We start from the raw sequence: 15,131 nt of genomic DNA on the forward strand, positions 1-15,131 counted from the left end.
ATTCTATATGTAATCTGATATGATGTATGCTGTACATAGGTAGTCTAGAAGATGTCTAGAAAGGAGGTAACTGACTAACATTCAGGAGGAAGGTTAGTCAAGAGCTGTAACGCCAAGAACTTAAACAAAAGAAGTTGCTTTGCTAGGATATGATGAACTGTATCTGTATATTTGTTTCCTGAATAAATAACTTGTACTTTAAAGAAGCCTGAGAAAAGTCTATCTCCTGCTTGCTGTGTTGAGAGTCAAGGTATCTCACAGTCTGTGAGGCGCAACTATAAGAAGTTGCTGGTGTCGAAGCAATAAGGTGAATTATAACAGTTGCCCACCAGCTCCTCTGGTGAGGTGTAGTCTAAGTGTTCTGTTAGTGACTGATAGTACCTTTCCAGCTACTCTGGAAAGGTCTGGACTAAACTATACTAGTCATCTTCCTTGCTTATTCCTTGCCAGCTCTACTGGCTAGGACTAATCACACCTTTCTTATTATCATTGTTAGAACCTTTCCAGCTCCTCTGAAAAGGTCTGTGTTGTAGTCTATATTGTTACTAGTCTCCTGCCAGCTCCTCTGGTAGGGATTAGTTATACCATTTCTGTACCTTTACTGTTAGTACCTTTCCAGCCCCACTGGAAAGGTCTGGTCAAACTATACAGTTAGTGTACTGACAGTACCTTACCAGCTCCTCTGGTAAGGTCTCGCAAAACTATTAAGTTACGTTTGCACCAAGCACTATTATCACTCTCTCTTGCTTACTATACCAGTATTATTGGTGATTGTGCAGATCATCACATAATGAGGTATAGTGTCTGCATTATTGGTGATTCTGCAGATCACCACATAATCAGACATCTGGGTTGCTATACCCAGCCGTTACACCTCTCAACTTCACGGTACAGTTTGGGTATCGCCTTTTTAGAGAAATAATTGCGGCCTGGTATCTTCCACTGCGGTGTCCCAATGGCCACAAATTTACGTAAGGCTTCAGAGTCCACCAGCTGGTATGGCAACAGCTGGCGAGCTAACAGTTCCGCCAAGCCAGCTGTCAGATGCCGGGCAAGGGTGTGACTGGGAGAAATTGGCTTTTTTCGCTCAAAGATTTCCTTCACGGACACCTGGCTGCTGTGGGCAGAGGAGCAGGAACTGCTCAAGGGCAGAGGCGGAGTGGAGGAGGGTGGCTGTGAAGGTGCAAGGGAGAAAGCGGCTGAACATGCTGCACCTGAAGGAGGAAGAGGAGAAGGAGGGTGGCTTTGCTTTTGTGTGCTGCTTTTGCTCAAGTGCTCTTCCCATTGAAGTTTGTGCCTTTTCTGCAGGTGCCTTCATAAGGCAATTGTCCCTACATGGGTGTTGGCCTTTCCACTGCTCAATTTTTGGAGGCAGAGAGAACAAATGGCATTGCTCTGATCTATTGGCGACACACTAAAAAATTTCCAAACCGCTGAGCCCCACTGGGGTGATGGCACTATGGTGGCATCAGCAGCTGACGTTGAAGGGCATGTTGGCTGGCGCCGGACACTGCCACCAGCTGTTTCTTATGATGAGCTCCCCCTGCTTCTTTCAGCAACTCGTCTCCTCCTACTCCTCTCTGGCTCCCCCTCTGAACAGTCCCCTTGGTCATCTTGTCTCTTAGGATCCCATGTGGTATCCGTATCATCATAATCATCCTGCCCAGCTTCACTTACCTCAGACACTTCCAAAACTGCACCAACAGCAGGTGCTTCATCATCCTCCACCTCACACGTTATGTCCATAGTGTCGCCACCTAACTCAGACATATGAGGTGGTGTAACTTGCTTAGCGCCTTCATCTGGTTGTAACAATAATGGCTGTGAATCAGTTAATTCCCCACCAATTAACTCCTGCAAAGTGTCAAATGCAGCGGATGTGGTGCTTGTAGTAGCGCTGGTGGCTGCGGAAGATTAGGTGTTCTGTGTTAAATAGTCAACCACGTCCTGACAATCTTCGGAGTTGATGGGACAAGCCTTCTTCTGAGCACTGTAATTTGGGCCAGGGCCGCATGAAATCACATCAACACGACCTCGCACAGACCTGCCAGGTGGCCTACCTCTGGGTCTGCCTCTACCTCTGCCTCTACCTGTTTTGTCTATATCAGGGGGAATGATGTGAAAGGTATGCACTGACTTGACTAATACAATGTGCAGTCACACAGGTGCAGTTAACAGGTATGCACGGAGCAGTATATCACACTGCGTGCACTCACATAGGTAGGTGGGTGCACTACGAACAACAGGTAGGTATATGCAGTACAAAACACCACACACTACCAGTATATGTCATTCAACTGCCAGTAATTTATTCGGTTACAAAAAAAGGGTCAAGCATAGGTTGCATAACTATAATATGATGGCAAAACCATTGCATTTACCAATAGCTGCATATATCTCTTCTGTGCAGCAAGAACTCTTCAGTTCAAAAAGGAACAATTGTTCCCAAATGGCATGGATCGCCCAACCGCCACAAGGAGACAATGTAATCCCCATAAACGATCACCCTCGTGACAACCACCAGGCGGAAGTGGCAGGGCAGGACCATTAACACTATGGCACTCTACCCTGATCCTCCGCTGCCCGGTGGGGCCACGGCGGTAACCGAACAAACCAGCTGACAGTACTCAGCACCACTCCCCTCCCTATGCTCCCCCGCAGATCAGCACACACACACCACCAGACACTCCTGGGGTCATCACCCCAATGTGAACTCAGGAAATAAAAAACCATGTAGTTATTATCTTGCGTGGATAAACAAGAGAAGGGAAAGGACTAGTGCTTATTCTTAAAGCAGAAGAGGCAACACTGCATGAAAAGTTCCTCAATTAACCAGGTTCCTGGAAGGGAAAAAATAGTTCAAAAAGATGTTGTTTGGTAATTCCACAGTTGCCTTCCTTTTGTCCAAGAAGGAGTTATAGCTTATAAATTACATATGTACGCACAGTCACTACCTAAACTTCTCTCCCATAGAATGTATCCATCAAACCACATCACTTGGTCATCGATTTCAAACTGCTGCAATTAGCCATCAATCCTGAGTTTCAAGTTCTCATTATTCCCAATGGTATATTCGCTTAAGTAGCAGAAAACCACAATGCATCACATTTATGGCATGTATAGTTACCACTCTTTGCTGCGTAGTGCACTGTTGAACGCACGTGGTGGTGCCCGACCAACCGCCTGTCGATTTGTTAGGCAGGAGTCACCCGTCCATTCACCGGGGACTCGGGGCCGCTTGCCATTGGGATTGTCCGAACTCTTTTTCCATTCCTGGGGTCCGTGAGGTGTGAGGGCGCCGATCCCGGCGGGAGAGCAGAGGGAGGAGAGCGGCACAGCAGCGCATGACGCAGGCCTACGTCTACGCGTTTCGCCCCGCCCAGGGACTTCCTCAGGACGTCCTGCTGGTGGTTGCATATATTTTTTTATGTGAAGCTTAGTGTTTAGGTATATGCAGTGATGGGTATTACAATGTGCACCTGTCAGTCACACACAGACAGGTACTGGACAGGCACAGTGACACTGCGTGTGCTTACGGAGGTGGGTGGGTGCACATTGAACAACAGGTAGGTATATGCAGTGGATATTACAACGGGCACCTGTCAACTACAGACAGGTACCGGACAGGCACAGTGACACTGCGTGCGCTCATGTAGGTGGGTGGGTGCACAGTGAACAACAGGTAGGTATATGCAGTGGGTATTACAATGTGCACCTGTCACACACAGACAGGTACCAGACAGGCACAGTGACACTGCGTGCGCTAAGCTCACGTAGATAGGTGGGTGCACTGTGAACAACAGGTAGGTAGGTATATGCAGTGATGGGTATTACAATGTGCACCTGTCACACACAGACAGGTACCAGACAGGCACAGCGACACTGCGTGCGCTCAGCTCACATAGGTAGGTGGGTGCACTGTGAACAGCAGGTAGGTATATGCAGTGATGGGTATTACAATGTGCACCTGCCACATACACAGGTAGTAGTCACTGAATGTGCTGGGCCTGGCAGTGGCACACACAGTAGGAATTACCAAGGCTGTCTATGCAACACAAGTGTCAGTGGGACACACAAAAAAAATAGATCACAAGATCAAAAGAGCTGTTGAGGGGTGCTTTTTTAGCAATAAGAATAAGCAAGGAGCAAGCTAAGAAGCCTACAAGAGCCTAACTAATCTTACCCTATGAGAGTCTGCAGCAGCTTTCCCTTCTCTAATTACTGCAGGCACATGAGTGAGTAAAATGGCTGATGCTGCCTGCCTTTTATAAAGGGTGGGGGGGGGCTCCAGGAGGGATTGTAGCCTGATTGGCTACAATGTGCCTGCTGACTGTGATGCAGAGGGTCAAAGTTGACCCTCATGATGCACTATGGGGGCGAATTGAACTTCCAGTAAAGTTCGCGGTTCTCCGCGATTGCAAACCTTGGAAGTTTGTCAGGAACCGTTCTGGCCATCTCTATTAGTGAGAGCAGGGTCAGACTTGCTGTAGATAGGTAGGAAAATCATTAGCTAGGCCTGTGTTCTTGTTCCTCACTTGCTGTTAGAGCACCTCAAGCAGCCCTTTTGAGGGCTAGTACATCGGTCTCCTGTGTTTTTTTTTTTTGTGTGACACTCCACAGCCTACTGACACCCAGAGCTGTGTGCACACTACAGCTGTTGCTACATTAAGTTGCACGCACAGTACCACTCCATGCATTATTATTTCACTGTATTCTGATAGTACTATTGCATTTCTCTGTGTGTGACACTCCACAGCCCACTGACACACAAAGCAGTTTGCATTAAGTTGCATGCACAGTACCAATCCAGTGCATTATTTGTAAGAATGTAATGTGATTTCTGACCTTTATGCATTAAAACCCGACTTTGTGTCAACTCTGTAATTTTTGGTGGGACTTTTGGCATGGACCCCTCTCTGGCAATACCACAGTTCAGGTATTAGTCGCCTTAAAACAACTTTTTCATCACTTTTATGGCCAGAACAGTCTTTGTAGGTTTAAAAATGTGCCTGCCCATTGAAGTCTATGGCGGGTTTCCCAGGTTCACATGTTCGCGAACATTTGCAGAAGTTTGCGTTTACTGTTCGTGAGCGGAAAATTTATAATAGTGACATTGCAATATGGTCTTTCAATTTTTAGCTTCCACTGATGATTCAATCAGTAGACCTTCATTCTGTTATTGCTGAATCCAAGTGTCCTTAGAAGCCGCATGTCCATCGCATTACCATTGGGAATCACCCACTTTTTACCAATGGTAGCCAAGTATCTTTGCAGAGCTTTAGCCAGGCATCTAAGGCAAAAAGCAATAAATCTCCAGCAGAAAAGAGTTTACGTGTTCCATGTATTATTTTGATGGCATTGCTATCTCTGCATTTATGAATCAAACTGCTTACTCTTAACCTTTATTGCTAGGAACATGATAACTATAAAATGGAAAAATACAACTATACCGCACCTAATGGAATAGAAAAACAAAAAAAGAATGTAAATATACATACAGATAAAGATTGGGGCCAGAACCAATTTTTCATAATGTTTCAGAATTTATGTATGGGAATTTTGCCAATTCCAACTTTGAACTTAAAATTGCAAAATTCTAATGCAAAAGTGGGAAATCAGAATTCCATGAGATCCAACTGTTTATCCCTAAATAAATAAGTCCTGGGGCTTCATTCACAAAAGAATGCTAACTGTTAGCACGGCCGTTTTCGCGTGAATTTTCACATTTGCGCGCGATCACGAATTTTCGTGTGCAATTAAATGTTTTCACGCGCAAATGCAAATTTTCACGCGAAATCGTTATTATTTTTGTGCGCAAACGCGAATTTTAGAGCACAAATGATAACAATGTTGTGCGAAAATTTGCGACCGCGCACAAATGCGAAAATTTGCGACCGCGCGCAAATGCAAAAATTTGCGCGAAAACGCCCGTGCTAACAGTTAGCACTCTTTTGTGAATCAAGCCCCTGGTGTGTTCAGTGCAGAGAATACTACTTTTTTTTTTTTTAATTCTTTTTCCTGCAACACTATGTGAGATCAAAGAGGGTACAGATTAAGGCTGATTTTATGGTTGGGTATTGCTAGTCATAGAACTGAGTTTGAAAAAAAGGAAGACATTTGAAAACTCATTTTAGAAATAGTAAACTTTCCAGATGTATAGTGCTTGGGTGTATCTAGTAATGTTAATATGAGCCTTAATTTCATCTTTTATTATTGAAATGTGTTATTCTTTTACATTTCCAAGTAAGCGTGTATGCAATTTAAAGATCTAAAAGTAAACAAATAAAACTTGTAATTTTTTTTAATAAAAGTCAGAGTTTGAGGCTCCCAAAAATATATATATTTTAGTTCTAGATAGTATGGAAAGGAAAAGTTTACTTCTGTTTACTTCTGTCCATGCGCCCTATTTGCAAGATTTTCCTTTACCTCTTGTATTCCTTTTATCTACTGTATGTCCATGTTAGAGAGTTTGATTCTTAATAAACAATAAGAAACTCTTATTGAAGGAGACAAGAACAGGGATAAAATGTTTTTATTCCCTAGCGACATGTTTAATTTGCTACTACTTTATAATTGAAGAATGATGAATATGTATTTTTGCAGGATGAATTTAAAAAGTACACAAAGAAAAAAGTGGAACTGATTGAATTAGACATTTCCCATGTTATTCCTAACACTTATAGTGTGACAGCAGAAAAATCAGACCTGCATAATCTGTTAATGAGCTCCCATGAGAAGGTAAGTAGTTTTTGAAGTGGTTTTAAAATGCATCGTATTAGTATATTTGCCTATTGTAATATTTGAATGACTGCTAAAAGTACCTTTGCTACTTCTCTCTTTAAAACAAACAAAAGTCTGCACAACAGTGTATATTTCTACATGATAAAGCCATATTTCATGTGTATTCGCATAACTGTGGGTGACTTTTAAGTGGACCCAAATTAAAAATACAAGATTTCAGAAATAAAATCTATTTTCTAAATTTTAATAATAAATAGCAGCCTTTTTTCAGCTGCATGATGACAAATATAAAATATTTTACATTTATTTGAGGAACCCCTTCCTTTCAAATCCGGCAAACTGATGGAGTAAGGCCTGTTCACACTGCACGCTTTGGGAACACGTGCAGGTGGCCGACACGCACGACATCAGACATTGCATAGAGTGCAATGTCTGATGTTCACACTGCATGCATTCCGGACCTGTGCGGTCCGGGAACGCATGCTGCACGCATTTTTTGTAAAACGCACATGACATGTAAGACGCACATGACGTGCGTTCCTGTGCGTTGTGTTCTGAACGGAACGCGCCTGCGTTCTGTGATGTGAACGGGGCCTAAGTGGTGTCTGGCAATGGAGGAATTGCTAATGGCTGCCACCTGTATAACCCCAGTTATGAAAAGAGAAGGGTGAAAAGCATGCACTGAAATGTTCATAGGTTTGAAGGAGTGTTTATTTATCTTTGAATGTGTCAGAGTGGTGCAACTAAATATTTTTTTATTAAAAAAAAATGTTTGGTTTGGGTCCGCTTTAAGTCATGTCATTTTTTAATTGCCACCTCTAAAGTGAAGCACCAGTACTGAAGTACCCCTTACACATTTTTAGAAAGAGTTAAAAATGAAATAAAAACACATTGATGAAAAAGTCCTTTACTATTCTAAATTAACCATAAATACTTACCTTTGGACAATCCCATAGCAGTACCCACATAAATGTCCCGCACCGATATCCTCAGATAACCAATAATTGATGGAGAGAGCTGAACAGGTGGATCCTTTCTGCTGCACTTGCTATTCTAAGTATAACATGTGCTCCCAGGGCTCCCAATTTAAAAGTTTACTTCGGCAAATGTTATTTTCCCTGATAACTCCATGGCAGCATACAGATGGGCAGTTCTCCGCCTCCAACTGCCAGATAGGACCTTGTTGAATATAAAAAGAGCTCCACCCATTACCCAGTATTCCTTTTTTTGTCCTTGCCGCCAGATAGGATTATATTTCTACAGGATTTTTCCCTTACCTCCACACCATTTTTTGTGGCACCAACCAGGTTCTAACCTCCCCTGGTTGTAGTTCTGTGTCTCAGGCAACTAACAGTTCCAAAGAGAACAGAAGCCTGCTCTTGTACGTTCTCCAGGCCAATAACAGAAGCTTCTAATTAGAAAGCCTGTTGTCCCCCAGTGAAATGTTTGTCCGTGGGGCTGCGGAATGTACATTTTGGTATTGAGATCCTATTCTATTGGACTCCACAAACGTTAGTTCGTGTGCGTTCTAGCGTTTTTTGATGCATATTTTACCTGTATTCCTCGGTAATCTGCACCGCTGAGCTCTTTTAGTCTTTTAGCCAATAGCTATGGACTTCCGTCGGGAGTCAAATCTCCGCTCTGCACATGCGCCTTGCTCAGGATACAATGTCTGCAGGAGCAGCCATTTTAGTGGAGCCCGTTTCCAACCAGCTTGCCCTTACTGGGCAGCGGCGGCCATCTTTACTGAGGGCGGGACGCGTAGCGTCATATAGGAGCGCCCTGCCAAGCCGCTCTGGCGTCTTCCTGGATTATCCTGCGGACACAGGGGGATTCCTTCTCCGTCCGGACTCGGATTAAGGTGGAACAAGCGGTCGTCTCGCCCGGAAAGGTACCCACTACTACTACTACAAAGCCTTTTTGTCTCTGTCAAAGATGTGCACATATGTATATATGGGTTGTTCAGTGACAGCAGCTCTTTTGATTTTACAGCTGTCTGTCTGTTTCACACATGGGGAAGTCTGCTAAAAGAGAACATAACAAATCTTCTAGGTAAGGGTGGTGAGTAGAATGAGGTACATATATTCTCTGTGATCAAAAGGAAGATCATTTACTGATTTCATCCTTTGATCTCTCCGCAGCCACAAACACTCAGTCCCCAAAAAGAAAACTGATGACCATGTTCATTATCATTCTGCTGGGCATAAATCAGATCGAAGTCATGATAAACATCACTCTTCAGCTACAAAAAATAAAGCAGCCTCTTCAAGCAACACACACACCAAAGATACACAGTCCAGAGATTCTTCTGCTAAAATACCTGAACAAGGAGCTTCTAGCTCTCCTAAAAAGTGTACCTCAAAATCAAATAGACCATCAGAGGACCAGTGTTGGCTTTGTGGAGATATTAAGCTTCCAGACAAGATGGTTTGCAGAAACTGCTTCTATGATATATCTGGAGAAAGCCAAGATTTTACCTCTGTCATAAAACAGGTTGTTAAAGACACTATGTCTGAAATGACTACAAAACATTCTGAGAAGACAAAAAGTTCATATGCTTCTTCTCAAGAGACAGAAGAGATTTCTTCTGAAGGCTCTGAGGATTGTGATTATACCTTTGATTTTTCGTTAATACCGACTTTTATTGCACAAGTAAAAGATGCTATTGAATGGGTTGATCCAGAGGAGCTGGACACAGCCAAAAAGAAAAGATACTATAAACAATTAAGTAAAGATCATTCCTCTTTCCCCTTTATGGAAGAAATAAAGGAAATTATAATAGAGGAGTGGAATAAGACGGTCAAGAAATCCTCAGTAAAAAATCGGCTTCACAAACTGTACCCTTTATCAGAAAAAGATGGTGCATTATTAGATTCCTCTCCAACAGTTGACGCCTCAGTAATGAGACTAGCGAAAAATACTACATTGCCGCTAGAGGATTCGGGTTCCTTTCGCGATGTCCTTGACAGACAAATAGATGTAGATCTGAGGAGGTCCTACCTTTCCTCTGGAGATGCTACAAGACCGGCAGTGGCCCTATCCTCTGTGGCAAAGGCCTTGAAAGTCTGGGCGGTAGAAGTCGAGAGTGCCATATATAGGGATGCTAGCAAAGATTCCATAATGTCATCTGTTAACCAACTTAAAATGGCGGCTGAATTCGCTGGGGAGGTAGCACTGGACGTTATAAAATCTTCTAGCAGATCAATGGTATTTTCTATCATGGCCAGAAGGGCCCTATGGCTGAAAACATGGGCGGCAGATCCCTCTTCCAAGACTACATGGACCAGAATTCCATTTGATGGAAAACATCTTTTTGGGCCTACTCTCGATTCTGCCATCTCACGTGTCACAGGAGGCAAATCAGGTCTCCTCCCACAGGATCGAAAATTCCAAAGACATCGCTTTTCACAGCAAAACCGACAATCCTTTCAAAGATATAGAGAGGCTAAGGCTTACAGACCCGGGAGAAATTTCAACAAAACCTGGAAGAAAAATCAACCTACCTTTTTTAGGGCTACCAAGACAAAATCTTTGACCCCGGCAGACAATAGTTCGAAGTCATTTTGATATAAAGTCCGTCCAAACAGAACTAGTCGGTGCCAGGCTGGCCCGTTTTGCATCTGTTTGGACGGAAAACGTCACAGACCCCTGGGTCTTAAATGTAATCAATCAAGGTCACAAGTGGTCGTTCGAAAAGTTTCCACGAATGCCCCATATTCGAAAGACAGCGATTCCAAACAATCCTCAAAAACGTCAGATTCTACAAGATTATGTAGAGACTCTAATAGCTCAAGGCGCAGCAGTTCCAGTTCCTTATCCCCAAAGGTTCACGGGGTTTTACTCGCCCATATTCATGGTGCAAAAGAGAACCGGAGATTGGAGACCGGTAATAGATCTCAAAGCTCTAAACCAATATGTGAAGCTACCAAGATTCAAGATGGAATCATTGCAGACAGTGGCGAAGGCAGTCAGAATAGGAGATTGGATGTGTTCTCTAGACCTAAAGGACGCCTATTTTCACGTTCCCATTTTTCCGTCCTATTAAAAATTTTTACGTTTCGTCGTAGGTCACGTCCATCTTCAATTCTGCTGCCTTCCCTTCGGTCTTTCCACATCCCCAAGGACCTTTTCCAAGGTCTTGCTAGCAATAGTCTCTCTACTAAGAACACAAGAGATAAGAATATTACACTACCTGGACGATATACTGATCCTAGCAGATTCAAGAGATCGTCTGAGACGACATCGAGACATAACAATTCAGACTCTGAAAGAGTTCGGGTGGCTGATAAACACCAACAAAAGCCACATGGAACCCACGCAGAGAATGGTCTTTCTGGGGGCACTTTTTTCCACAGTCTCAGCGACACTGGCCTTACCAGAAGAAAAAATACAATTACTGATGTCCAGAATAATACAGATTCAGCCAAACTCGTTTCTTACAGCAAGACATTGCATGAGAATTCTAGGTCAGATGTCGTCTACGTTCCCAATGGTAAGATGGGCACACTGGAATATAAGACCTTTCCAAATAAATTTCCTGACCCAGTGGGAAGGACTCGATCTAAATCAACCAATACTGATCCCTTGCAGGGTATGGAAAGCCTTAAGGTGGTGGCTGATCCCAGAGAATCTCCGCGATTGTTGCTCTCTACTCACCCCAAATTGGACTCTGGTTACAACAGACGCAAGTGCTCGGGGCTGGGGAGCGACATGCGAAGACATAGCTGTGCAAGGCGAATGGTCCCCTCCTGTGCAGAATGTTGTCTCCAACATTCTAGAGGTGAGAGCTGCCCACCAAGCGCTTTGTTCTTTCCTACCCAAGATTCAGGGGCAGTCGGTTATGCTAAGAATGGACAACAAAGCTGCAGTAGCATATGTGAAAAAACAAGGGGGTACACACAGTGGGTCTCTACTCAGAGAAGTTCAACCAATCATGGCTCTAGCACAAGCTCATCTGAGAGACCTTACAGCGGTTTATCTCCCAGGCTCAGAAAATATCCAGGCAGACAGGCTGTCAAGAACATTTCTAGATCGACACGAATGGGCTTTGAACCCCCAAATATTCCAACTTCTAGTAAGAACCTGGGGCACCCCTCAAATAGATCTATTTGCATCCCAGTCAAACACTCAGCTTCCAATTTTCTATTCGAGGTTTCCCTCTCAGAAAGCCCTGGCAGTCGATGCTCTAGTCCAACGATGGACATTCAGGAGAGGATATGCCTTCCCGCCAGTTCCCCTAATATTCAGGTTCCTGCAGAAGGTATCGACATCGAATGCAGAAGTCATTGCGGTGATTCCGTATTGGCCGAGGAGGCCTTGGTTCACACTCCTTCTCTCGCTTACAGTGGATCATCCGATTCATCTTCCTCAAATACCAGACCTGTTATTACAAGGGTCCTACACGCATCCAAACATACAGAAACTAAATTTAGTGGCCTGGAGATTGAAGGGGAAAGACTTATAAGTCAAAGATGTCCAGACGATGTAGTTGCAACACTGCTGTCTGCAAGGAAACCGTCCACCTCAGCAATTTATAACAGAACATGGGACAAGTTCTCAACCTTTGCAAATAGTTCATCGTTTGATCCGCTAAAACCTTCAGTCAGCAATATTCTTATGTTTCTGCAAAAAGGTCTACAAATGGGGCTCGCTTATAATACTCTTAAGTCTCAAATTTCTGCTATATCAGCTGTGTTAGGTATAGCCTGGGCGCTTCATCCTCTTATAAAACAATTTTTTAGAGCAACCCTCAAGCTGCGTCCTCCAATAAAACCGAAGTTCCCTCAGTGGGATCTACCTACAGTTCTTGACTATCTATCCTCTCCTCCTTTTGTTCCATTGGAAAATTGTTCCATTTTCAACCTGACATTAAAAACAGCTTTTATCATCGCCATAACGTCTGGAAGACGTGTTTCGGAGATCCAGGCTTTGTGCCATAAAGAGCCTTTTCTATACTTCTACGAAGATCGAGTCGTTCTGAACCCAGTACAGTCATTTATCCCAAAAGTTGCTTCCACCTTCCATTATAACCAAGAGTGGACTCTTCCAGCATTCAAGAACTTGGAAAATCCAGATCTACCACATCCATTAGATCCGGTGTCACTAATCAAAGCCTATGTATGCGCAACCGAATCCTTTAGAAACTCAGAAAGACTACTGGTTATCTCCACGGGTCCAAACAAAGGGAAGAGTGCCTCCACTAGAATGGTTGCAAGCTGGATAGTAAAGACTATTCAAGGAGCATATAAAGCCAAAGGCCTAGTTCCTCCAAAAGATATCGTGGCTCACTCTACAAGAGGGATGTCAGCCTCCTGGGCCTTTTTAGGGAAAGTTTCTTTGGAAACAATATGCAAGGCAGCAAACTGGGCTTCCAGTCACACCTTTATTAAGTTCTACAGAATTGAACCGGCGACTCTATCATCCTCTGCCTTTGGACAAAATGTCCTCTCATTAGCTTCTGCTTCTGTTGTATAAGTTGTAAATAAATTGTGTGAGTTTTTGGCACCTGCTTCCCGCCCAAGTTGTGTTTTTTGTCTAGTTAGTGAGATACCCATCTGTATGCTGCCATGGAGTTATCAGGGAAACAGGAAAATTGAAGTACCTGTCTGCAGTAATTTTCCTTTCCTGATAATCTCCATGGCAGCATACAGCCCCACCCTTGGCAGGCGGCTCGTCCTAAAGCTAAGGAATACTGGGTAATGGGTGGAGCTCTTTTTATATTCAACAAGGTCCTATCTGGCAGTTGGAGGCGGAGAACTGCCCATCTGTATGCTGCCATGGAGATTATCAGGAAAGGAAAATTACTGCAGACAGGTACTTCAATTTTCCTGTTTCCTGCCTTCAAAAAACATTTTTTCTTTGAATTTGTATTTGTTATTTTCTTAAAAACTACAAGGTCTTTCTGAATTCCATTTGTCAGGTTTACTGTAACCAAATGCGAACAGCCATATTCAGGTTGAATATGGCAACAACACAAATTTAAACACCAACACTAAGGGCTAGTTCAGGTTCTGGAGGCCTAACTAAATTCGAGGGTCTTATGAGTGCAACTCAATGTAGACAAAGAATGGGTCGCTACATCCACCACAATTTCATACTATCGGGAGCAGGAAAACGACAAGACACAGCTGCTCCAATATGTGTGAGCTATTTTACTGTTTTGTCCATTAATGTTGCAATAAATATTGGGCTTTTTATTTCACCACCGGTGCAGTGAAATTCCTTCTTTGAGTTCAACTCAACCTCAACAAATTCTGCAGGATATTCAAACATCAGTCACAAGTTACACAGGGTTTGGATGTTCCAACAAGACAATCACCCAAAACACATGTTTAAATCTACAAAGGCATTCATACAGAGGGAGAAGTACAAAGTTCTGGAATGGCCATCACAGTCACCTGACTTGTAAATCATCAAAGATCTATGAAATGATTTGAGGCAAAAACACTGGTGCACATGACAGAAGGGGGCTCCAGGCTCTGCCACCCCCAGGACCCCCAAATCCACATGCAACACCAAGAGGGGGAGTGCAGGTGATCCCTGGTGGTACCACCACCCGGGGATTTACCCACACTACCTCTAAATGCTGAATGCAAAACACAAGAGAAGCAATTGCTCACTCCCACCAGCAATCTACCATTTTATATTGGTCACAGACAGCCCATCAGCCAATCAAGTGTAATAGTATACACCTGTGTCTGTAGTACCAAATCTAGCAGAAGCTGTATAGGTTCATCAAAAAATAAGGTGAGAGGGTTTGGTCACACATAATCGCCTATATGATCAGCAGGGGCACCACGTGTAGGTAAACTTCACCAATACCCCCCTCCCTACACTTGAGGCATGCCATAGATGCTTGGCACACATCAAATTTTACTGAACTGGATCGATTTTAAATGAAAGAATGGCCAAAAATATCTCCATCCAGAAAGCAAACACTCATCGAAGGATATAGGAGTTGTCTAGAGGTTTTTATATTTGCAAAAGAAAGCTCAACTAAGTATTGATTTCATATCTCTCTTGTGGTGCCCAAGTTTATGCACCCATCTTATTTATTATGATGCATACAGCATAGTTTTTTCTGTTAATCCGATAAATGTATTTTACAGTAGGCTAACTATTGGCTTACATGGTAAAATAATACTGCTAACATGGTACAATACTCTTCTGCTTCTTCAAAAATACAGTTGCTATATGGTTAGTGATGTTGCGAACATCAAATTTTTGGTTTGCGAACACAAATTTATTGCAAATGTTCGCAAACCAGCTGTTCGTGTCGGGCTCCATAGACTTAAATGGCAGGCAAACGGCTGTCGACTTTAGCGGTTAATAGAAAAGCCCCCTTATGTGCTAGAAACACCACATTTACAGGGTATGTGGAGGTGGAGAGT

General features: G+C 43.3%; 2 protein-coding genes across 3 annotated transcripts in view; one reads left to right on the forward strand and one right to left on the reverse strand.

Moving 5' to 3' along the window:
* PLAAT1 (phospholipase A and acyltransferase 1) overlaps positions 1–15,131 on the reverse strand; it is a 381,602-nt gene that overhangs the window by 147,130 nt on the left and 219,341 nt on the right. The gene's annotated exons all lie outside the window — the stretch shown is intronic.
* The window catches only part of LOC137571675 (probable cation-transporting ATPase 13A5), a 247,700-nt gene that overhangs the window by 48,924 nt on the left and 183,645 nt on the right, over positions 1–15,131 (forward strand). The window contains exon 3 of the mRNA XM_068281173.1: positions 6,604–6,738. Coding sequence (XP_068137274.1) covers positions 6,604–6,738 — 135 coding nt within the window. The remainder of the gene's footprint in view (positions 1–6,603; positions 6,739–15,131) is intronic.

The sequence above is a fragment of the Hyperolius riggenbachi genome, chromosome 4 (assembly GCF_040937935.1).
Source record: "Hyperolius riggenbachi isolate aHypRig1 chromosome 4, aHypRig1.pri, whole genome shotgun sequence".
In the NCBI taxonomy this organism is placed as follows: Eukaryota; Metazoa; Chordata; class Amphibia; order Anura; family Hyperoliidae; genus Hyperolius; species Hyperolius riggenbachi.